The sequence below is a fragment of the Miniopterus schreibersii genome, assembly GCF_964146895.1.
Source record: "Miniopterus schreibersii genome assembly, chromosome: 1".
Taxonomy (NCBI): Eukaryota; Metazoa; Chordata; class Mammalia; order Chiroptera; family Miniopteridae; genus Miniopterus; species Miniopterus schreibersii.
The window spans coordinates 163,823,546-163,848,766 of NC_138101.1; the positions used below are offsets into that span (position 1 = coordinate 163,823,546).

General features: G+C 42.9%; 2 protein-coding genes across 4 annotated transcripts in view; one reads left to right on the forward strand and one right to left on the reverse strand.

The window, feature by feature from the left end:
• The first annotated feature begins 174 nt into the window (after positions 1 to 174).
• On the forward strand, positions 175 to 16,566 carry FEM1B (fem-1 homolog B). Its single transcript, XM_081138108.1, has 2 exons — positions 175 to 1,136; positions 10,297 to 16,566. The coding sequence occupies exons 1-2, from the start codon at positions 889 to 891 to the stop codon at positions 11,930 to 11,932; spliced, it is 1,884 nt and encodes a 627-aa protein (XP_080994234.1). The 5' UTR covers positions 175 to 888; the 3' UTR covers positions 11,933 to 16,566.
• A 5,486-nt stretch (positions 16,567 to 22,052) lies between these two features.
• ITGA11 (integrin subunit alpha 11) overlaps positions 22,053 to 25,221 on the reverse strand; it is a 117,437-nt gene continuing 114,268 nt past the window's right edge. For all 3 annotated transcript variants that reach the window (XM_081124049.1, XM_081124048.1, XM_081124050.1), the window contains 2 exons: positions 23,497 to 23,610; positions 22,053 to 22,792 (listed from right to left, as the gene is read on the reverse strand). In XM_081124049.1, the coding sequence (XP_080980175.1) occupies positions 22,721 to 22,792; positions 23,497 to 23,610 (186 nt within the window). In that variant the 3' untranslated portion in view covers positions 22,053 to 22,720. The remainder of the gene's footprint in view (positions 22,793 to 23,496; positions 23,611 to 25,221) is intronic.

Here is a 25,221-nt window from a genome sequence, read left to right on the forward strand (position 1 = left end):
CCTCACTCTGTCCCAGTCCCTGGCTAGGGACCCCCTCAGGGCTGTGTGGGGGCGAGGGGAAGGCGCCAGGGGTCAAGGGCAATGAGGACACCCAGGCCCGACCTGAGGATGGGTGAATTTCGCGCCGCAGAACCTTTCTTCGCCGAGGCCTCCTTTCCCGGCCGGTCAGCTTTGGAGGAGACACCGCACTTAACCGTCCCTCCTGCTCGCACCCTCCCCCTCCCGGCCCTGTCTGCAGAGGCTCGCCTTCCCCTCCGCCCGGAGGTCGGGGGCTGCCGCCGCCCGATCGTTCCGCAGCGCTCCAGGGTCCCCCAGGCGTGCAGCTCCGAAGCCATCGGCAGCTTCGGGCACTTCTGAGCTGCGGTGGGCGAGGGCCTGCGCGTTTCCTCCGGCTGGGGAGGTCGGAGAGCGGAGGCGGAGGCAGAGGCAGCTTCAGGCCTTAAGCCTGGCGGGCCGGTTCGAGGCAGACGCGCCCATCCTTCTCCAAACGGGGCGCGCGCGGCCCTCTGGGGACCTCACCGGCGACCCGTAGCTCGGACACGCGCTTGTCGCAGCCCGCAGGAAGGAGGGGTCCAGTCTGAGGCCTGGGGCGGCGGCCGCCATGGAGATCACCTCGGTCCGGGGCCCGCGCCAGGAGCCTTGGGGGCGGCCCTGACCGCCCTCCTCCCTGCCGGAGCCGGGCCGCGGACGTGCGCCCCGCGGCAGTCCGCCGCCTTCGCCTCTCCGCCCTCCCGGGGCCGCGCTGCTGCCTGGGCGCGGCGGCGGCGGCGGCGCCCTGTTGAATGGGCTGTGAGGGCCCAGGTTCGTAGCGCTGGCGAACGCGGCCTCCGGGGGCGCAAGGCAACAGCAGCGGTGGCGACCAAACGGGTGTTGGAGTTGGCGGCGGCCATGGAGGGCCTGGCTGGCTATGTATACAAGGCGGCCAGCGAGGGCAAGGTGCTGACCCTAGCCGCCTTGCTTCTCAACCGGTCTGAAAGCGACATCCGCTACCTGCTCGGCTATGTCAGCCAGCAGGGAGGGCAGCGCTCTACGCCCCTTATCATCGCAGCCCGCAATGGCCACGCCAAGGTGGTGCGCTTGCTGCTAGAACACTACCGGGTGCAGACTCAGCAGACGGGCACGGTCCGCTTCGACGGGTAGGTACAGCCCAGCTGCAGCCTCCTCTCCCACCCGGCGGGCCGGCCGCTCCGTGGGCTCTCCCCTCCCTCCCTCTTTTCACGGAGGTAGCACTTCTCCCTTTTTCTACCTCCCCCCGCCCTGTGAGTGCCCACTTCGTCTTCCAGGGCTAATGCTCCATCCCGTGATTTGCTGCTCAGCCTCACGGGCCCCAGCATCTTGTTCCCGCTGAAGGTGAATAGCCACACCCTCTGTCTTGATGTCTGATAGTAGTTATTCTCTAGAGAGTGTGAACAAGCAATATAGTGGGAAGGAGGTGGCTTGCCTTTTCAGGTTTTGCCTTTATCAGTACTGAGGTTACAACCGAGATCAGAAATTAACGAGGTCAGCGGTTAACCCTGACGACCTCTGACGAGTTATTTGGCCAACCAGTTTTTACCCCTTCAAGGTAGTGGTCCTATAAAGCCCTCAGTGACTTCCTGGGGCTTTAATGTCAAAATAAACCCCGGGAACCAGCAGCAGCAGCAGCAGCAGCAGCAGCAGCAGCACAGCTTCTTGAGGGATAGCCACGCAGCCAGACATCCCCAGTCCTGACTCTGACTCTTTGGCATTGCTGGGGGTAGATCTGTTGGCAGTAAAAAGGACACTGGACCGGGTGTAGGAGATGATGCCATTGTTAGGTTACATGTTACCCTGCGATATGGTGGGGAAGCTTGATAATTTACTGTGTTTCGTGGTGGAGAGCTCAGAAGTTCATGTTGTCATAGCTAAAACTTGCCCTTTGGGTTTAATTGTCCATTGTTGGGGGCATGATAATGTTGAACGCAGTTGTCAGGTTTGACGTTATTCTCCTTTCTGTGCCGGGTGACCGTAAAGTGTTTTGCAGATTACAGCTGCATAAAGATTTTGCTTCGTTGGTTGCATTTGTTTTTGTTGACTTGGGCCAGAGCATAAGCGATTCTGATATTTTCTTTTGAGGTAGATGTGGTCAAAGCAGAAAGACGTGTTATTTCTAGCTTTGGTGATTGAAAACTGCTTGGTTAAAACCTGATTAAAAAATCACGTCTTGAAGACGACGAGGGCATTGCTGGGCTCTGATTGATTCTCCTTTAGGTTTGGATAATAAAGGCTTCCCCTTCTGTCCTGGATGAGAGGAAGCTATTTTAGAGTATTAAATTTTAGTGAAATGATAGCCCACGGGTGGTGGTTAATCTCCACTACCACCTCTCTAGACATTAAAGAGATGATTTTTTTCAAGTTGACCGAAGATGGCAACCTCATCCATGTTTGCTTTCCTGGACTGGCTTCTGTGTCCTTTCTGTAGCTCCCTGCATTCCCAAAGCCTTTCCTGTACACAGGAGGAGTGAAGCAGAAAGACCCCTGAACTTCCTGCACCATTCCAGTTGTATATGCACATGCATCCATCGCGATATGAATCTCTGCAAAAACAGACCCTGGGAACAGTGGCTGCTAATGAGCTTGCTAAGGCCTGTTTGGATGAGGGAAGAATAGTGGTGAGAAAATACAGTTTTCTGAAGCATTTGGAAAGGCTTCGCTTTTATTGCTGTCTTTCTTAACCATCAGAGAAAGGAATTTTGAGGTGGCAGTTAAAAGACCCTGAAATGACTAGAAATTGAGCCTGTTTAGTGACTTACCTTGCCCAGTAATATGCACTGGCCTGTGAAATTAAGGGGTTCAGTGAGCAAACATTTATTGAACACCTACTGTGTGCCAGGCTCTGTAGTATTATTTGGGTAGGCAGAGATGAAAAACATACTGTTCCCACACTGAAGGAAGACAATCTAGTAGGAGAGGGGAGAGAAATAGATATATCAATGAATAATTGCAGATGCTATGTCATTTAGAAATCTTTTGTACTACCGAGGGGCGCAGGAAGAGGAAGTGCTCAGTTTTGCCTGCAGGAATCTGGGAAGGCTTCACAGCCTGGTGATGTTTGAGCTGAGTCTTAAAAGGATTGTAGGTAGTGAAGAAGAGGGTCAGCAGCATAGTGCACTTGCAGTGACAAGTGTTTCAGTGCAGTTGCAGGGAGACATTCAAGCCAGGGAAGTTAAGACAGATTCTGGGAGACTGGAGAGGGGTGGAGGCCAGGTTTTGATGATACTTGTGTAAAGTATCAAGAGTCAGACTGGTGAGACTGAAGTCACAAACATTTCTATCATTCGTGATTTTGTCAGAACCTTCTTGAATCTATCTTTTCTGTTTATGGATTAACTGCTATGTTAAAATAGTTTAGTATTTATTTTATTTATTAAATGCCTATGATGGGCCTAGCCCTGTGCATGTTCTGTGGAAGGTTCAGAAAAACTAGTTCCTACTTTTGAGGAGCTTACTAATTAACAGGAGAATTGAAGTTCATGGCCACCTTTCTGCCCACTCACCCTGAGATTATTTTGCAGTTTATCCCAGTCATTATGGCATTTCAGAACTAAAGAGAGTGTTATTGTAAATGTGATGATTTCACTTTGCACTCATTCCAGACATTGTGAAAATGTTAGCCTGAGTGAGGTGTTCACAATATGAAGCTTGCTCATGCCTTGGGAGCTGGCTTTTGAGGTGCTTAGCCAACCCTCCATTTTAATTAATTTTTTGCCTATTTTATTTTTTAATTGAATTTATTAGGGTGACATTGGTTAATAAATTCTATAATACATTATCTGTATATTGTATTGTGTGTTCACCACCTCAAGTCAATCTCCTTCCATCTCCATTTATCCCCTCTTTACTCTTTTCTACCTCTCCCCACACCCCCTTTCCCTCTGGTAATCACCATACCGTTGTCTCTTGTCTATGAGGTGTGTTTTTCTCCCCCTTTATCCCTTCACCTTTTTCATTTGTGGTGTATTTACACAATGGAATATTACTTGCCTGTAAAAAAAGAAAGAAATCATACCCTTTGCAACAGCATGGATGGACCTGGAGAATATTATGCTAAGTGAAATAAGCCAGTCAGAGAAAGACTAGTACCATATGATTCACTTATGTGGAATCTAATGGACAAAATAAACTAACAAACAAAATAGAAACACTCATAGAGACAGAGAACAGGCTTACAGCTCTCAGGGGTGAGGTGGGGGTGGGGTTGGGGAACTAGGTGGAAAAGGTGAAGTGATTAAGCCAAACCACCATCTTTAGATTCCATTGACACTTGAGACCCATGGCCAGGTGGGGACAAACAGGTTCTCTGTACATGCTAAAGTAGATTAGTGTTTCCTAACTTTTAGTTACTTGTGTATCACCTTCACAATTTTTTGCCAAATTGTTCACTACTCCTGTTACTTGCCAAATATTAAAAAACAAACACAGTCTCATTTTGTAGCTTTATCCTAAGCAACAGTATCAATGTAATTATGGGTTTGATGTGGTATGTTTTCTCTGTGTGTGTGTGTGTGTGTGTGTGTGTGTGTGTGAGAGAGAGAGAGAGAGAGAGAGAGACAATAAAATAACATTAAAAAATTAAAGAATAACTTTATATTCTGCCTAAAAATTCCTGTAATACTCTTACAGCATTCTTGGAAACTTGAGGTCCGAAAAATATTTTAATCATTTTTTCCTCTTTTTTAATCTTTATTTTTTTATTTTTAAAAAATATATCTTTATTGATTGCAGAGAGAGGAAAGGAGATGGAGAGAGAGATAATAGAAACATCAATGATGAGAGAGTCATTGATCGGCTGCAGCCCGCAACGCGGGCATGTGCCCTGACCAGGAATCGAACCCCGATCGCCTGGATCCTAGGTTGACGCTCAACCGCTGAGCCACGCCCGGTCGGGCATCTTTTTTAATCTTTAAAATGTGGTCATATTCATCTTGTATTGTTATTTCCAGAGTTACTGATAATGTATGTGAATGCATATTTTAATGTAACATTTCTTAAGTTTTTGGTAGTTTAGGATCATGTTCCTGGCATGTAATAATTTTATATTAAAAAATTTTTTTTTAAATTCTCACCTGAGGATATGTTTTTATTGATTTTAGAGAGAGGGGAAGGGAAAGGGAGAGAGAGGGAAACATTGATGTGAGAGAGAAACACACATTGGCAACCTCCTGCATGCACCCTGACTGGGTATCAAACCCGCAACCTGGGTATGTGCCCTGACTGGGAATTGAACCAGCAACCTTTTGGTGTACGGGATGACAGGCCAACCAACTGAGCCACACCGGCCAGGGCAATAATTTTATGCTTTTAAAGAGTGCAAGAAAATATTGGAACTATGTAAATGTAACTATGTATTAACTGTGTATTAATTGGGGGTAGATTATATTAACAGTCAGGTTGAAAATGCTTTTTAAATTGAAACAAATGTCATGGACTATGATTTCTTACAGTTGATGCATTTTATAGTTTCCAGAGTACTTTTTTATTTTTAACCTCATAAACTTTTTAGTTACATGTCTGTAAAATGGGCATATTAATAGTATCTACCTCATAGGGTAATTGGGAGGAGGTTATTGTGAGAATTAAATGAGATATATCAGGCACTTAATACAGTGCTTGGCACATTGAAAGTATTAGCTATTTGTGTTCATTTAAACTTTTATTCTTTAAATGGATTTGTGCCTCTTTTGTTTTTAATTATACCTTTTTTTAGTTAGGATATAACATCTAATAAGGTGCATAAATCTTAAGTGTACAGTGTGATAAAATTTTAATATGTTTACATCCATGTAATCACCTTATAGATCAATATGTAGAACATTTTTATCATTCTAAAAGTTTCCCTTGTGCCTTTTCTCCATGAATTCCTCTCCTTCCCCCTCGCAGAAGTAATGATTATTCAGCCTTCTATCACCATAGATTAGTTTTGCCTATACTTGAATTTCCTATAAGTGGAATCATAACATACTCTTTTCTGTTTAGCTTTTTTCTTTTTTCTTAACACTATCTTTGAGATTCATCCATGTACTTGCATGTGTTGTCAGTTTATTATTTAATGCTTTGTAATAGTCCACTGTATGAATATATGGCAGTTTGTTTATCCTGTTGATGGATATTTTGGTTATTTCCAGTGTTTGTTATGAATAAAGCTGCTGTGGACATTTTTGTATAGGTTTTTTGGTGGACATTTGTGTTCTTTTCTCTTCAGCATATATCAGGTATAGAATTTCTGGGTCATAGGGAAGGTATATGTTTAACTTTAATAATTATTGCCAGTTTTCCCAAAGTGGTTGAACCAAATTACATTCCTACCAGCAATTTTCACCAGCAATGAGAGTTTGTATTGCTCTATTCCCTGGCCAGCACTTAGTATTGCCACGTCAGTTCTTATAAATTTTAGCTATTATAGTGGGTGGGTGTTGGTAACTCCTGGCTTATTTTTTATTTATTTAAAAAAATTATTATTATTGTTTAATCCTCACCTGAGGATATTTTTTCCATTGCTTTTCAGAGAGAGTGGGGGGTTGGGGGGAGAGAGAGAGAAAGGGAAACAGTGATGTGAAAGACATTGATTAGTTGCCTCCTGCAGCTGCCCCAACCCAACCAGGGCTGGGCATCAAGCCTGCAACTGAGGTACATGCTGCCCTTGGCTGGAATCGAACCTGGGACCCTTCAGTCCTCAGGCCGATGCTCTAACCACTGAGCAAACCTGCTAGGACTGGAACTCCTGGTTTTAATTTGCATTCCCCTGGTGAGTAATTATCTTGAACATCTTTTCATATGTTTATTGTCATTTGATTATCTTGTTTTGTGAAGTATACTTGTTCAACCTTTTCACCCATTTTTTAATTGAGTCATTTGCCTTTTTCTTATTGATTTGTCAAATTCATCTAATACAAATGTCTTCTCCCAGTGAGTGGGTTGCCTGTTTTCTTTCTTTACAATGTCTTTTGATGAGAAGTTTTTAATTTTAATGTAGTCTAATCAAATTTTTTATGGTTATTGCTATTTTTTAAAAAATTTATTTTACTTCGTTGATTTTAGAGAGGAAAGGGAAGCATAAGAGAAACATCCATTTGTTGTTCCATTTATTTGTGCTTTCATAGGTTGAGGCGTATGTGTGCACTGACCTGGGGATCAAACCCACAGCCTTGGCATATGCTCTAACCAACTGAGCTATCTGTCCAGCGCTGGTTATTGCTGTCTTTGCGTTGTGTTTAAGAATTTGTCATCAACCCCGAGGTCATGAAGATGGTGTTTTTTTAAGAAGCTTTTATTGTTTTGATTTGCATATTATAGGTCTACACTACTTCTAATTTTTGTATATAGTGTGAGGTAAGAATCAAGGTTAATTTTTTTCCTCATACGGGCATCTAGTTGCTTCAGCACCATTTGTTAAAAAGACCATACTTCATACCTGAATTTCACTTGAGCATTTGTCATAAATCAAGTAGCTTTATGTGTGAGTCTGTTTCTGGATGTTTGTTTGGTCTTTCCTTGTGCTAGTGACATATTATCTTAATTACTGTAGTTTGTCTCCAACTTCATTTTTCTTTCAAGATTATCTTGTTTGTTCTAGGTCCTTTGCATATCTGTATACATGGTAGAGTTAGCTTTTCAATTTCTACACAAATGTGGATGCACCTGCTGGGATTTTGATTGCATCAAATCTGTAGATCATTTTGGGGGAGAATTGACATCTTTAGTACTCTTGAATCTTCTAAACCGTGAACATGGAATATTTCTCCATTTATTTAGGTCTTTAATTTTTCGCAGGAATGTTTGTAGTTTTCATTGTAGAGCTCTTACACATTTTTCATTAGATTTATTACTAGATACTGATATTTTCTGATGTCTGGTATTTTTTTGATGAAAAAAATTTTTTGAACTTTGTGTTAATCATGACAATAAAAAATGTAATAAATAAACTTTAATTAAATTGAATTGTTTGCAGAAGGTACAATTGGCAACCACTAAAACATGGATGTAATGTCTTATTTTCTTATTCATTCCTTAGTTTAAAAAATTAAGTTGTCCGGCCGGGCGTGGCTCAGCGGTTGAGCATCCACCTAGGATCCAGGTGACCTAGGATCCCGGGGATAGGGGTTCGATTCCCGGTCAGGGCACATGCCTGGGTTGCAGGCTCAATCCCCAGTCAGGGGTGTGCAGGAGGCAGCTGATCAATGACTCTCTCATTATTGATGTTTCTATCTCTCTCTCTCCCTCTCCTTTCCTCTCTCTGAAATCAATAAAGATATATTTAAAAAAAATTAGGTTAATTGGCATTTAAAAAATAAAAATTTTAAAAGAGACTTCAGAGGTCTAAATTTTTTTTTTTTGACATTTATCTCAAAATTTATCTCAAGATTGAAAATGCACAAATCCTAAGTGCAGATAGGTGAGCTTTTTCCCTGCCTACCTGTGTGGCTACGACCTAGATCATGATATAGGTCACTTTCAGTAGCTTCCTGCCTCTTCCCAGTCAGCCCTCCCTCCTCCCTCCTAGGCAACCCCATGAGAAGGCTTTACTTGTAAATGTTTTGTGGTACTATTTGAAACTGAAGAAGTAACTGCTTTTGAATTACTATAAAGTGGGTTTTTTATTTGTAGCAGAAATAATAGATGGTGGTGTTTTTTGGGTGTTGTTAATTGGGGTTAAACTATGATATTTATGTTACACCGGGGGGATTATACTCTTTTTCCCTTCATGGGAGGTATAATTTGACCTGTGTTATAAGGTTGTATGGTGAGAAACTCCAGTCAGGTGTTTGGTAATTAATTGCTCTAGTGAATATTGCTTTTGATTGGGACCTTTTCCTTTAACACTTTCAATTATGTATATTTATTTTAGTGGTTCTAGCATAGTAGATTTAACTATCTCCAGCAAAAATCTACTTTTAGGATTGATGGTGAGTAATAGGGTGAAAAGTTGGGAAACTGAGGTTGGGGGAAAATTGAAATGAAAAGGTGGGAAAGATTGGCTTTCTAGCAAGCTAATTTTATGTAAGTAATGAACCTGGCACATATTAAACACTCAGTAAGTAACTGGTGACTGTGAAGCCACAACATTCAATCACAAACCAAAGGTCAGGGAAGCTGCCTACTTGGTTTTCGGAAAGTGCTAGTTTCCTGCTAGTATTTTTTACCCAGTGGCTTAGTTGAGGAACACACATAGACACACAATATGCAGGCACATACACACAAACATTTTTTTTTAATAGTTTCTAATGATTTTTAGAGAGAGAAGAAGGGAGAAGGTGAGAGAGAGAAACATTGATATGAGAGCTGAGAGCGTAACATCTATTGGCTGCCTCCTGCGTGGCCCCTACCGGGGATCAAGCCCACAACTCAGGCATGTGCCTTGACCGGGAATCAAACCAGCAATCTTTGGGTACACAGTAATTTGGAGGACACCAAACCAAGTGAGCCTCACCGCCTAGGGCTATAAATATATATTTTTTAAACTTTTAGTTTGGAGTATAACATAGACAAATGCACTAATTAAAAGTGCATATTTGTTTAACAAAGTCCCCTTTGTGCTTCCTGCCATTCACTACCTCCCCCTAAAGGTAACCAGTATCCTCCCCCTAAAGGTAACCAGTATCCTGACTTCTAACACTACAGATAGATATGTGGATGTAATAATACAATATGTACTATGTTCCATTGACTTCTTAGGCTTAGCATCATGTTTATGTGATACGATCCATCCATATTGTTGGAGGAACAGTAATTTCATTCTCTTTGCTGTAGTGGAGTAAGTATAATATTTGGTTAGCTTAGATAATCTTAGGGCAAACTTATCTGCATAAATACTTTTCTCCCTAAAGCAGTTTCTAGCACAATGTTACTGTAGGGATTGGGTGGCTTTCTTCCCGACTTACTGAGAGAAACTGGCACTTGGGGGATATTGGGAAGGAGAAACATGCTGTGCTCTTAAGAGCTAGTGCATCAGCTTGGTGGTAAAGAAGTTACATACCTCCACACATTCACTCTATCTGAAATTTATTTACTTTTGCTAGTGGAAAGTTGGTGATTTTTTGAAAAGTTTATATGCTTTAGTAGGAATACTAATAGCTAACGCTTACTGAGCTCATACTAGGTATGGGTACTATGCAAAGTACTTTACTTAAATTACCTGGTTTTATTTTTACCAAAAATAATGTTTTATTATTATTCTGTAGATCGAAGTTTTGGTCAGTACAAATGAATCCATTCTTAAAATTTATGTTTAAATTTACGTGGCCTCCGTTTCCTAACTATTGTTCTTCTCATGAATAATAGGTATGTCATTGATGGTGCCACTGCTCTTTGGTGTGCCGCAGGAGCAGGACATTTTGAAGTTGTTAAACTTCTAGTCAGTCATGGAGCCAACGTGAACCATACTACAGTAACTAACTCAACCCCTCTGCGGGCAGCGTGCTTTGACGGCAGACTGGACATTGTGAAGTACTTGGTTGAAAATAACGCCAACATCAGCATTGCCAACAAGTATGACAACACCTGCCTAATGATTGCAGCATATAAGGGACACACTGATGTGGTCAGGTACCTCTTAGAACAACGTGCTGATCCCAATGCTAAAGCACATTGTGGAGCCACAGCATTGCATTTTGCAGCTGAGGCTGGGCACATAGATATTGTGAAAGAGCTGATAAAATGGCGTGCTGCTATAGTAGTGAATGGCCATGGGATGACACCATTAAAAGTAGCTGCCGAAAGCTGTAAAGCTGATGTCGTCGAACTGTTGCTCTCTCACGCTGATTGTGACAGAAGAAGTCGGATTGAAGCTTTGGAACTCTTGGGTGCCTCCTTTGCAAATGACCGTGAGAACTATGACATCATGAAGACATACCACTATTTATATTTAGCCATGTTGGAAAGGTTTCAAGATGGTGATAACATTCTTGAGAAAGAGGTTCTCCCACCAATCCATGCTTATGGGAATAGAACTGAATGTAGAAATCCTCAGGAACTGGAATCCATTCGGCAGGACAGAGATGCTCTTCATATGGAAGGCCTTATAGTTCGGGAACGGATTTTAGGTGCTGACAACATTGATGTTTCCCATCCCATCATTTACAGGGGAGCTGTCTATGCAGATAACATGGAATTTGAACAGTGTATCAAGTTGTGGCTTCATGCCCTGCACCTCAGACAGAAAGGTAACAGGAATACCCACAAGGATCTTCTTCGCTTTGCTCAAGTTTTCTCACAGATGATACATTTGAATGAAACTGTGAAAGCGCCAGATATAGAATGTGTTTTGAGATGCAGTGTTTTAGAAATAGAACAAAGTATGAACAGAGTAAGAAATATTTCAGATGCTGATGTCCACAGTGCTATGGACAATTATGAATGTAATCTCTACACTTTTCTATATTTAGTGTGCATCTCCACCAAAACACAGTGCAGTGAAGAAGATCAGTGCAAAATTAACAAGCAGATCTACAACCTGATTCACCTTAATCCCAGAACTCGGGAAGGTTTCACCTTGCTGCATCTAGCTGTCAATTCGAATACCCCAGTTGATGATTTCCACACCAACGACGTCTGCAGCTTTCCAAATGCACTTGTTACCAAGCTCCTGCTAGACTGTGGTGCTGAGGTGAATGCTGTGGACAACGAAGGGAACAGTGCCCTTCATATTATAGTTCAGTACAACAGGCCCATCAGTGATTTTTTGACCTTGCACTCTATCATCATTAGCCTAGTTGAAGCTGGCGCTCACACTGACATGACAAATAAACAGAATAAGACTCCGCTAGACAAAAGTACAACTGGGGTATCGGAAATACTACTTAAAACTCAAATGAAGATGAGTCTCAAGTGCCTGGCTGCCCGAGCAGTTCGGGCTAATGACATTAACTACCAAGACCAGATCCCCAGAACTCTTGAAGAATTTGTTGGATATCATTAAGTGACTGGATATGTAAAATTGTTTAATGTGGTGCTAAAAAGTAAAGAACTTTAGTCACAGACAATAGAATTATGTGTTCATAAATTCTACTTTTCTTCCCACTACCCTTTCTCCCTACCCATCCTTCCTTAGTTCTGTATTTGGTCTTCTTGCCTCATATGGTAATTGATTTCAAATACACTTTAAACAAAGCCACATTGTTTAGGTGTAACTAATCTAAGGTGTTTGAATATTGGTCACTTAACTAATTTTCTTTCTTTTTTTTAAAAGGAATGTTTATGTAACAAAAAACATTTATGATTTGAAGTTGATAATGTTTGAAAAAACTGCCTACAAAAGTATTTCTGTTAAGCCTTTGTTAGCATGTTATCCTTGCGGCTGTTTTGAGGATTTCATGAAGAAAAACAACTAAAAATGAACTTTAAAAGTAATAGGATACCCAGGTGTTCTGCACAGGCCAAACTGCTGTAGGTAGTTTTCACTCTTCCATTATATGGAGTGATACAGCACATTATATCATCATGAGGATTTGAAAAACTATAGCTGCAGATTAATCTGAAAAATGTGCTAATTTAATAATAGTTATAAATTTATAAAGGTAAATGCATTGAAATTATTGCATTATGCTGGGAGGTGTATACCAAGTAGTAATAATCTTAAAGTAACTTTTCAGAGAATATTGATAGACAATTTACCTTTAGGCTTCAAATTCTAAAATTCTTTGAAGTCTCTCTTTTAATGTAGTTTATCTAAATTGCAGTAGCCTGCATTTGACTCAGCTCAGAAACATGTAAAAATTAAGAATGCTATGTTTTCTTATGAAACAAATTGTCACATATAGTTACACATTCTGTTTTTTTCCTCTCTCTTTCCTCCTGTGTGGTATCTTTTAAAATTTGGAAACTACTTTTACAGAAGGCATTTTCTGTGCCTCCCTAATAAGATGTGTATGACAGATGAAAGGACCCAGGATGTTTTAAATTTTTTTTCACTTTCTTAGTCTGTCATAAGAAGTAGAAAAAAATCACTAGTGTGGTATAGGAAATTAAATATTTTTGATGAAAATAATTTGCAATGCCACTTTGAAAGATATTTCTGTCTGAGAGCTGCAGATTTTTCAACCACAAAATGTCACTTATTTTGACAGGTTGTACAGAGGTCTTTATGTTGTTTTGTTTTGTTTTGTTTTAATGGCAACATTTTAAGTGTAGGACTAAAAGAGTATTCTGTGATTATCTTTTAAGCATCACAGCAATTCAAGTAAAGCGTACACACCTATTTTTATTGATGTTAAAAATGATAAAGTAAAATGAGCTATATCTGTATTTTTCTCTCTAGTGCCAAATGAATGCCTTAGCTACTCATAGTGCATGGTACTGTAAGTGAAGACCTACAGCTTTTTTTTTTTTCTTTCATGAAAAGCATTATAATGATGTAGCAACATCAGATAAAACTTAAAACCTGTAAGGTTGCAATTAACATTTTATGTATGGAAATTACTTTGTGAAGTATAAGAGAAAGGTTGCAGTTGGATCAGTATAACATAATGACCAAGCCAAAATCAGCACCTAGGGCCTTAAATGAAGTAGAGATACCCCACGAAATGAAATACGTTGAAGGGTGGGATGGGAATGGAAGGGGGGACTTTAAGAACTTTTCCCCCAGAATGCAAGATACTTTTACAGCTACTACTGTAGTTACAATTCATGTGTCGTCTTGCTTCCTTTAGGAATGTTTATGGTTAATTCTATCATGGTAATATATTTCTGTTTTTCTAACCTGAGATTTTTACAAGGAAGGTTTTTAGGATGGTTAAAAGGAGGTATTTGAATGAACTCTAATTTGAAAATTACTGGCTTTGATCCTTCTGGTGTAAATCAAGGAAATACTGTGCACCTTGCTCTTGGCAACTGTAATGGACTGAAAGAGAAAAATGCACATCCTCAAGGTGAGTGAATCACGCCTCTCCACAGCTCAGATCAGACCCTGCATTGTCCAGACTTCAAGGCCTGCTTATTTGACAGTCTGAGGAATGGCTATGATACTTGGTATTCTGTTGGTTTCATTATTAATGTATATGGTTTTAAACACCAGAACTTCAAAGATCAGATAATGTTGCATGTTTTAAAAATCACTTCATCCCTTTGGCTACCCAGAACCAGCACTCTTTTAGATATTGCTTATTTGTAAAATGAAGATAATGATTATGTGTACATATTTAGACATAAAAATTTAATGACAGTTTTTGAGAAGAGAGAACTGAATGCTAGAGAAAGTAAAACTGCTGATTGAAATGCTGACAAAGTTGGAGAAAATTTGAAGGTAGTAGAATAAACTATGAACTCTGCTAATGGTAACAGTTTTTTTTTTTTTTTTAAACTATAGTTTAGAAGTACATTGTGTACTATATTGCTAAGGATCTGATTCTGTCTTGTAAAATAAAATCCAAATATGTGTTGTGAAACACCTGTATGAAACCAGTCTTGAAACAAGTGATCTACATGCCTGTTTTTTGTTTTTGGTAGAATTATTTTAAAATACGTTTAGCCAAACCCTTCCCAACCTTGTTTTTTTTGTTTTTGATTTTTGTTTTTGTTTTTAAGGAAAATAAATAGGTGAGAAAGGTGATCTGTATCTCAGCTATCTGAGAACTCTAGGCTGTTTCCATTTTCCAGCCACTTTTGTCATTTTATGTTTTTTATTGGTAGGATTAAGCTTTGGATTATAAGTCTTCCTTGATAACATTACAAATTCAATCAAAACTTCGTCTTGCTGAATAATTGTCATAAATTTGGTTGCCCTAGAGGTCCAGGTGGATGCATGCCTGGGCAAACCATGTAAAACTTAGCTTGATTTTGTGCTTTTAATAGAATTGGTAAAATTGAGTTCTTGAGTTTAGGTAACTATTTGACTCAAGGGATGGGCAGCAAATCCATCCCCTCAATTGATAAAGACTGAGGACGTTTTTGACGTAAGAATTCTGACACAACATCGTTTTTTTCAGTCTACCTTGGTTGCTCTAGTAGGCCACAGTCAAACTACCGTAAGGTTTTTTGCTATGGGAACTTCAAACAAACAAATTCAAAAGCAAGCTTTGGTCTTATTTCTGGGAAGGGTTTTATTTCATGATACTAATCATTGATTAATAAGTGGTAATCATGAGAAACTTAGGTGTGATAGCACTCTGTGAAGTAAATATGATTTGGGGGCAGTGGATCCCTAAATAACTACATTTGGCAAGTGTTTTTGAAAATTGAAATCCCAAGGGAACAACAACACCCTGTAACCGGAGTTGAGGCAACTCCTTTACGAATAAGACCATTTTGGATTTTTCCAGTAGAGCATTTCTTTTTTTGGAATGGAGTGGGGTGAGGAGTGAGTTGCTACACCCTGGATTACAGTTTGCTGGTTTTAGAAGAAGCCAGTGATTAAACTAGTGAGTAGAGGGATGAAAGTATAAATGACTTGTTTTTGTGGTGGATTTTCTGTAAAATTCGTAAATGTTCCTTTTCAGGCTGGCCGGATGTACCAATGTAAAGATGACTATTCTGTTTTTCCTCATTGACTATACTGTAACATTAAAATGGGTTAAAGAAATCCAAACTCTGCCTTTTGTTCTCTGACAGGTTACTAGTTCATAAGATTTTATGCTGTGTGTCCTGTGAAAATGCACAGCTCTGCTCTGGGTACCCTCTCTGGAAAGTAGAAAGCTCCTAATTATGTATGGCACATTGCAGGGCTTTCTAATACATTTCTGGCAGATTTGTTCATAACTTCAGATGGGCTGGGTTGTATAGCATCCCTACGCCTAAATATGGGATCTGAAATAAATACTACACTGATAGTGGTGATAGATATATTAATTTTTAAAACTGTAAAGTAAATGTGGTCTCTAGTCCTAGGTGTGTGGTGTGTTCATTTGTGTTAATGTGTAGGGAAAGGACATTGACTTGGTGGTTATGGGGAGTGTATCTCGATGTGTGTGCAGGGGTGAGTATTGCTAAATTATTAACAGCTTTTCATTTAGGGGTGTCACGTGCTGAATGGCCTAATCAGGAAAATGAAGGCGCGAAGATGCAAGCTTTACCAAGCGATGAAGTGAACAAGGTTTTGTATGTTTTTAATCAGGTGTTGTAAAATCTGTGCATGGCTTTTTTGTTGTTGCATAGTAATTGGTAGGGGAGAAAACATGAGGGGAAAACCCCTCAGCTTTGCTAACCAGTCTTTTCAGAGGTACTTAGTTGGGGAGTAAAATCTGACTGGCCTAATGTGTTGAAAGATCCCATCTTTATAATAATCACCCCATCCTGCAGTCCTCCATGTAGAGGAACTAAATGGTTGTATTCTAGTAATTCACTGTGATTTATAACAAACCAGTGATGTTATTCTATTGTGCACTTTTGTCAAACCATTTATGTGACTTTAATAAACTTAGTAAACTTGCTGACTGCACCAGAGGTCTAGTAGTGATTTATATATTGCATGACGTTTTCTATTTGAGTTTGACATGTAGAATCATTTTTAAGTCCATGGCAATTTATAGTCCTAATAGCTCAGCTAATTTGAAACTAACAAAATTGCTGTGTAAAAGGAAAAAATGGTGTTTGTGTTCAGTAAATGTTTGGAAAAAACTACCTCGAAGTTTGTGTCTTTATTGTCAGTGTGCCTTAGTTGAGATGATCTTTTGCTGAATTCATTTGAAAAAAGGTCAAAGTTATATATGTGCATGGGGGGAAAAATTCAGATAGTAAAGAAAAATTCAAATAGTGAAAAAGAAAAAAAAAATTTCTTCTCTCTCTGTCTCCCATTTGGATTCTTCAGAAGGTAGTCACTGTAACTAGTTTTTTGAGTAGCTTCCCAGAACTTTTCTGTGTATTTGTGTATTTTACTTTTCATTAAAAAACAACAACAAGTGGATTTTATCTTTCCTCCACTATTCTGCATCTTGTCTTTTGCATTTAATATATCTTAGACATTTTTTATTTTGGTTTATATACATTTAAAAAAACTTCATAGCAATTAATTCTATGGGACCTAAATTAATTCTAATTAATTCTAATTTTAGGACCTAAAATTTATTTAACCAGACTTTACTGTTGAACTTTTAGGTTTTCAGGTTGTTTATATTCCAAATAATGCTTCAGTGAATATCCCAATGTACTATATTCATAGAACAAATTCATTACTAGCAGTGGAATTTCTGGTTTAGTTACTAAAATCTTGATAGAAGTTACCAAATTGCCTTCTATCTCCCTACACCCTTATTGACGTCAGATATTTTCTAATCATTTAGTTTTTGTCAAGGTGGTTGATGAAAAATAGTACTTCCTGGTTTTGATCTGTGTCCCTTTATTATGAGTGAGGTTGACACTTGCATGTATTTACTGACATGTATATTGCTTTTGTTTGCTTTTGAGTTGTGGTCTTGTTAAATTTTTTTTGAAGTTTAAGGAAATTTCCTCTGTCATATGTCACAGTTTGTAGGTTGTTTTTTGACTTTATAGTAGTTTTTACATTTGTTGTAGCCAAATTTGTTGTTTTAAAAAATGGATTCTGAGTTTTGTATTTTGCTTGCTGTAAGGCTATCTCCATTCTGAGGTCATAAATCCTTTTTAACCATGTTTTCTTCTAGCCCTTTAATGGCTTCTTCCTCCCACTTCTCTCCCTGCTCCTCCATTTCCTCTTCCTCCTCTTTGGTGCTTCACAAAGCTTGTAGGCAAACTTAGACAAAATTGTATTTTCTGATTTGCCTGTGCTTTATAAACTTGGTGCGCTTAGTCCATCCCAAGATCAGGACTGGGATTTGCTTCTCCCTCAACAAATGGGAACAACCTTTGAAAATTAGCACTTATCAAGCACCTTCTATGTATCAGGCACTATACCAGGGATGTGCATACACAAGAGAGATGGTCTCTGCCCTTGGTAAGTGTGTTGTCCGTCTAAATGCCCCTATTTGAAACCTGATTTTCTATTTTTCCTCAAATTTTAATTTTAATTTCCCAAGTAAAATTTTATGATGTTACTTTTTGACTCTGGCTTGGGCCACCTGAAACATTTCAGAAAACATACTCTGAGTTGCTGCTTGTTTTTTTATATAGTACCAGGGAGTTGAGAACAAAGAACAGGAAAGACTGACGAGAGGGTGAGTTCATTAAGGAATGGTATTCCATCCTTCCTAAAACAAATATTTTCCTGCTCATACCCTACTGTAAGCCTCATGAGTTTGCTAGGTGCATTTTAGCCTGTATCACATTGAAACGTTTCACAGCCCAGGTGCCAGGTGCTTTTAACTCTCTTCACGCTAAACCAGCAAAGCTCCTCTGTTCTGTTTCACTTTCTGTTTTGGAACATGCCATCCTGCTTTAGTATTATGCCAAAGCTAATGGGGTAGACAGTGACACAAAAACACACTGCAGATTTTAATGTGCTCGATTAAGCTTGACTGCCCTTTGAGAAAAGCCTAGTTGATGTTAATACTAATGTAAGGATAATTTGGGGGAATTTTTTTTTTTTTTAAGTAGTAAGAAGTAGTGCAGAGTAAAGGGCCGCCATGCATTAGCTAAAGATAAAAACAAAGGCCAATGTATTGTGAAATGAAAATGGGGTCACTCACCACTAATGGCATTATTAAGTGAAGTTACCCAGGGCACATCTGGTGGTGGAGAGACCTGGGCACTTCTTGTTTGGGGCGAGGTGTGGTTGAAGTGAGTCATCTTGCCAGAAAAGGAGCGTGAGTAAGCAGCTGTTTTTGTTATAGGCTGCTTGGCATCTTGGGGCTTGCAGCCAGTGGGACTGAGTCAAGTCTAGGTGTCTTATTCTGGGAGAGTATTGACACTAAAAGCTCTTGAGTACTGATGGAGATAGCAACTTGTGATTTAAAGACCTCTAGGAAAGGGGAGTTCCACACCTCTCAGGAGCTCTGCCACATTTGCCGGGGCAGAATTACTGCTCCTCTGTTGTATTTGAGTTAACACTTTGCCCCTTCCACCTGATACCTGTCTTGTAAAGAAATGCCTCCTTTCTTAAAAGGAAAACCCAGAAACTCTACTGTTTGCACTGGAAGGAGGTCCATTGGGGGGTTTTGGCTGGGGGTTTTGCCCATAGCTACCACCAAGATAGGCCCCTAGGGCAGTTGAGAAATGCTGCCCTGTTTAAGAAACTGACATCGATGATTAGAGAATAGCAGAATTTTATGGCTCTAGGTTGCTGGTTCTTTTTAAGTTTTAATATGCTTGAAATTAGTTCATAGAAATTGGATTTGGAAGGTCTGGGTGGAACTTAGTCTGTGGTTCCAGTTGAGGTGGCTCTGGGACCTCACTTTGAGAAGCTCAGCTCTGAGTATATAATCTACTTTAAGAGGCACAATTTGCCCTCTGAGCTTCATGCCCACACCATATAATGCCAGAGAGAAGCAGCGCTCATACCTGGATTTCTCCTTTCCAACTCTCAGCTGGCCAGAACCGACACCACAGTTGATTTCCATTTTCCTGCAGAACACTGATGGCACAAGGGCCCAAGGCCTCTCCTGAATCTGCCCACAGTTTGCCCCTCAGCTTCTGTATCTTCTCTGAGGGCCTGCCTCTCCCACATGGGCTCTTACCATGTCAGAGTCAACAGTGAAACCACCCGGAACATCTTGCACATCTTATTTCATAACTTCTTGTTGGAGGTCTTTCTCTGCTAGAGAGTGAGCCTAGAACTTAAGAAATCCACACAAATCCATGGACCAAATTCCAAAACCACCTTCTGTTGGTAATTTGGTTTACAAGAGTCAGACCTTGCCCCAGACATGTTTTTCTCCTGTGCACTTGTTTGTTGCAGACTTGCTTAAGTATCACGAGGCCACTTGGAAGGCAAAGCAGCTTGTTCAGAGTAGTGTCTAGGATGGGTCTGTAATGCTTTTAAAAGACTGAACCATTTTAAGTTAGTTACACTTCATGCTAACACTGCTCCATCATCAATTATTATTCTACCAGATAGAACTGCTAATAACATCCATCTGTGAACCAAAATATGAATTTTTAATGTTGATTTGAGGTTTGCATTTTGGGTTGCTTGCCACTAAATACCAAAATTGCTGTTCCTCTCCCTTCCCAGACAACAGCAAAAATCTACAGCAAATCCCACTCTGGAGACTTGCTGGAATGAGAAGGTCTTCCAAACTCCAAGCTGGAGCTCGGTTAATTTGAACAACATGAGAGAGCACAGTTCCCATTACTCATCATAGAAGGTCACCTGTGCATGTTAACCCCTTGCTTGTTTTCTAGCCTTTGTGTTCACTTGCCTGTTCATCTCAACTGTCAGCACCAGGGGAACTTTGAAACAAAAATGATGCCTTGGCCTCCCTCCTTACCAATTAAATCTGAATCCCTGGGCTGGGCCTTTGCCTAGAAGTCTGAAAGCTCCCAGGTGGTGCTGATGTGCAGCCAGGCCGGATAAACTGCTCTAGCATGAGGTTTTGCTCCGTCTTCTCTGCTTGCCCTACCAGACACTCTTAAGGCCAGCCTTGGATGTTTATACCCAGGACAAATAAATTGGGAAAGGGAAAATGATAAGAAAAAGAGACACAATACAAAGGCCTTGAAGATACAAGCCTCCCATTTTTTCCGTCTTTTCATGTCAGTTCTTGGTGTAGGGCTAGGGGAGGGCTTGGAGGGACTGGAGTCCTGGGGATAAAGGCTGCCTCTCAGAGTCCAGAGGTTGCAATTCAGTGACCTCTGGCCTGCATCTAACCTGCAATACATTTTTGACCTGCAGTGTGGTTGCACATGAAAATTAAAAAAAATTTTTTTTAGAATTCCAGTCTCTAAGAGTCCATAAAAGCATTCTCTCAAGTTGATGATTTCTGACAGAAGACTTGTTGCTTTTTGAGTGTGAGTTCATCGATTCTCCTTCAGCAAGGTTACTCCATTCATGGGGGTAAAGGACTCCAATGAAATACGATTTTAAAGTGTTTCCTTCTGATTATGGCTTCACCACTTGAGGAAAGAATTCCCATAAAGAGTCATTTTATATAAATTTCTTCTGCTCCTTCACTAAGCCCTTCTGGGGCTGGGCTAGAACCTGGGATAAGTCTTCATTTGGCTGTGGAACCTAGGGCTACCTCTTAGTTTCTCTGGTTCTGAGGATCCACATCTATGGAGGAACAAGGTCAAATAATTTCTATGGCTCTACTTCTGGCTTCTTGGGATTACAACAGCACAAGAGTAGAATGGAGACAACGTGGTCTAAGAGCAGCCTTGTGTGTAGAGGTGAACAAACTTGCACCAGGAGGTAAGGAGGTCAGCATGGACACGCTAGTTTGGAGAAGACTGGGAGGCCTGCGAAGGGAGAGCTGGAACTAAGGGGCAGAGGCTACAGGACGTGGGTTTCAACTCTCCAGATCGGGGAGATGGAGTGGCTGGTCTTGGGAGGGAGCGAGGGAGGGAGGGAGCGAGGGAGGGAGCGAGGGAGGGAGCGAGGGAGTGCTCTGTCCCTGGAGATGTCCCAGACCTGGCAGCCGCGGAGGGAGCAAATGGTGGACAAGCCCCTCCCCAGCACTCACAGGTAAGGGGAGGAAAGCGGGGCCTCATTTCATGCTCCTTCAAAGAACAGCAGCTAGCTAGGACGAGCCCGCCCACAAAGGGAAGTCAGCGCCTGGGTTCAAGTTTTTAAACTGTACTTTTTTTTTTTTTAATTTCTTAAAAATATTTACGACAGTAAAGGTCGCACTGTGTGGTGGGGGACAGGTGCTTTGATGACCCCCCTTTCATTTCTATCAGAACAAGGCTAAGGCATAAATTACTCGGCTTGGGCACGAGGCGTGCCTCCTGTCCTCGGCGCCGGCACTGGCGGTCCCACCGGGTATTAGTCACCGAGGGGCCCGAGGGGTCCCTGTACCCGCCTTATTCAGTGCATTCCAGAGAGGACCCCGGGCAGCCCCAGCCCAGCCCTTTCCCGCGCACGGTGCGTGGGAGGGCGGGATGGGGCTGCGCGGGGGTGGAGGCCCCTCGGCCCTCAGCCGCGCCCCGCCCGCAGCAGGAGGAGCGGGGGGGGGGGGGGGGGGGGGCGGAGCCCCGGGGGGCCGCGTCGCCCACACGCTGCGGGAAGGAGGTACTTGTGAACAGAAGCGGTGGGGCGGGGTGGGGGTGGCAGTCAGTGTGAACATGTAGGGGAGCCGCCCATCCCTGTGCGAGCTCCCCGTATCCTGGGTCCCAGCTGCTTGTCCGTCACAGTCTCCAAGTCCCCGAGCCTTCATCCCTGGCCCTCAGCTGTCATCATCGAGCCCGTGGGCTCTGGCTGTTCAGGTGGAGCTCTGGGGACCCATCTCCTGCCTGGGGAGGGGTAGGCGTGACTCAGGAGCCGTCAGCAGCGTGGGGGGTGGAGGACAGTGCAGAATTCAGATCTGCTGTCCCACTGGGTCCTACGGGAACTAGAGGCCTGGAGTGTGCAGAGTGCAGTCTTCCTCTCCGGGTTTCTTCTGAGGATCAGGATGGTTAGGAATTCCTAGCACCTTAAAGGCGGGGGGTAGCGAGTGCCCCCACAGAGCCTGGGGGAGGCTTTGGGGTGTGCCTTAGGAGGGGTCCCTTTCTATCCTCAGGGATCTTTGTTGGCGGTGTCTTGGTCTCCCAGTAGGGCAGTCCCTCTTAAAACTGGCTTGAGTTCCCTTCACAGGGAGCAGGCTAGGTTTCTCAGATGAGGTCAAGTGCAAAGCGAGCTGGCATCCTCTCCGCCCCAGCTTGGGCCACAGGCCTGAGCCTGCACACCACCTGGACCTGGCCCCGTCAACTCGCAGCCTCCTCGGGAGCCTCACTCCAGTGCTTTGGGGGTGGGGTCCAGGCCAGGCTCCCTCTTGCGCTTGGCACTTTTAAAGAAGCCGAGCTGTGGGGAAGCAAAGGCAGAAGTCTCAGGAGTGGGCAGAGTGGACCAGGCCTAACTCCCCTCCCTGCTCTCCCTCCACAAACCCTCTTCAGGCTTCTTCCCTCTTCAGGCTTCCAGAAAACCCCAGCTCACAGTGATGAGTGCCCTCTGTCCCTCCCCAGCTCTCCTGTGGGCCTCACGGTGGGCCACTTAATTGGTGAGGGGGCACTGGACAGAGTGGATAGAGTCTGGGTCGAGGCAAGAGGCCATGCTGTGTGACTCTGCCCCAGTTAACAGTCTTCTCTGGGCCTCCTTCACCTTATCTATAACAGAAGGAGGTTGAGACCAGGGCTTATTAACCTGAGGCTCAGGGACAGCAAAGGGCTTTGAAGTGTTTGTTAACAGCCTGACTTTGTTGGAGACATTTTGTGGTTGCGTGTACTTGCTCTTTTTCTGATGAGAGGAACCCCAGCTTTCATCAGGTTCTCAAAGGGACCTAACAAAAGGGTGGGAGCCATACGTTGAGTGCCCTCTGGTGTCCAATCAGCCTGCTGTGAATCGGGCTGGATGCTGTGGCAGCAGGCAAGTTTCTGGGGAGAAGGCTGGGTGGGTGCCAGCTCCCATGGGGAGTAAAACATGGGGACTGGCCATAGAGCCCAGAGGCTGGAGCCCCAAGTGTGGGCCAACCAGCTGGGATGCCGCTCCCTGCTGTGGGGGGCCCTTACCTTCCATAGCGCCAGGACCAGCAAAGCCAGCAGTAAGAGGCCCCCCAGTGTGCTGCCCACAATGATCCAGATGGGAATCTGCCAGTCGTCTTGCTTGGAGATCTCAAACGTGATCTGCAAGGGGAGGAGGGAGACCAGGTTAATAGTCTTACTGTCCTGGCACCTGGGTAGAAGCCTGGGGCAGGGCTGGAGAGCAGGAGACGGCTGGCCCCTGGTGGGAGAGCTGCGGGAGGGGTGATGGGTGGAACCCAGGCCGCAGAGGCCTCAGAGCTCCCAGCCCCTGCTCAATGGACACTGAGTTAAGTCTCCCAGGTGATCCTGCCTCCTCTTTGAGACATTTTCTGCCTCATGTCTTGTTTGCTGCTCCCTCATGGTCTCCCAAACTTCTAAATGTTGCCATGCCCTATGGTTCCTCCCTTGGACCTCTTCTTTATCTGTATTTACTCCCTGGTGCACTCAGGGCGATCTTACAGAGTGGGCAAGTGGGCACGGTGCCCAGGGCCCATAGTACTTTTAGGGGCCCACAAACATGATCTAACTTCTTTTACAATTAGAAGAGATAAATGAATATAATCTTGCCTGGATTATATTTGTCTTTATATGTACACAGTCATAAAATGGTAATTTAAAATATTTTTTTAATGGAGGAAGGAACCCCAAAGGAAAAAGTGTCCAGGGCCACAGAAGTCCTAATGCCGCCCTGGGCGGAGTCAGCCAGGGCTTTGACTATCTGTACTCCGACCACTCTCACGCTTCTGCCATCTACCCAGACTCTCCATTGAATTCTAGACTCACATCTGACTGTCCACTTGGCCTGCCTGGCACCTTTAACAGGTCCCAGAACTAAATCTCAATCCCATCCCTCACCCTCAAACCAGTTCCTTCAATATCTTTCCATCAGAGCAAACAACAGCATCTTTCTTTCTTGCTATTGCTCAGGCCAGAAACCTTGTATTTGTCTCACACCCACATGGATTCCATCAGCAAAGCCTGACTGTTTTTCCTTTGAAACACCAGAACGTGGCCACTCCTCTCACTTCCAGGGCTACCTCCTGGGTCTCAGCACCTTCATCTCCCATCTGGAGACTGCAAAGCTGCCTAACTGCCTCCCTGCTTCGGCCTCGCCTCCTGTAGTCTGCTCTTGATCCAGAGGAAGGCTGATCTATGCTCTGCTCTGCTCTGCTCAGAGCCTCCAAGTCTCCTTCAGGTCTCACTCAGAGTAAAAAATAGGCCTGGCCTGGTGCGGCTCAGTGGTTGAGCATCGACCTAGGATCCAGGAGATCAAAGTTGGATTCCCGGTCAGGGCACATGCCCGGGTTGTGGGCTCGATCCCCAGTTGGGGACGTGCAGGAGGCAGCTGATCAATGACTCTCTCTCATCATTGATGTTTCTCTCTCTCCCCCCCTCTCCTTCTCTCTAAAATCAATAAAGATATATTAAAATATATATATAGACAGTCCTTGCCCTGGCCTGCAAGGGCCTGTACTCTGTCCCTGCTAACCTTGCTGACTTCTTCTCCCACTCTCCTTCTTGTTCTCTACTCCAGCCACCTGGCCGCCAACATGCGAAGCATACCTGCTGTAGGGCCTTTGCATTGCTTTCCTTCCCTAGCATGGCTCATTGTCTCTGTCAGGTGTCACTTTATTGGAGAGGCTTTACCTAATCCCTCTGTATAAAATAGTGCCCCCTGAGCCTCCCCCCTTACGTGCTTGCGGGTTTTTTTGT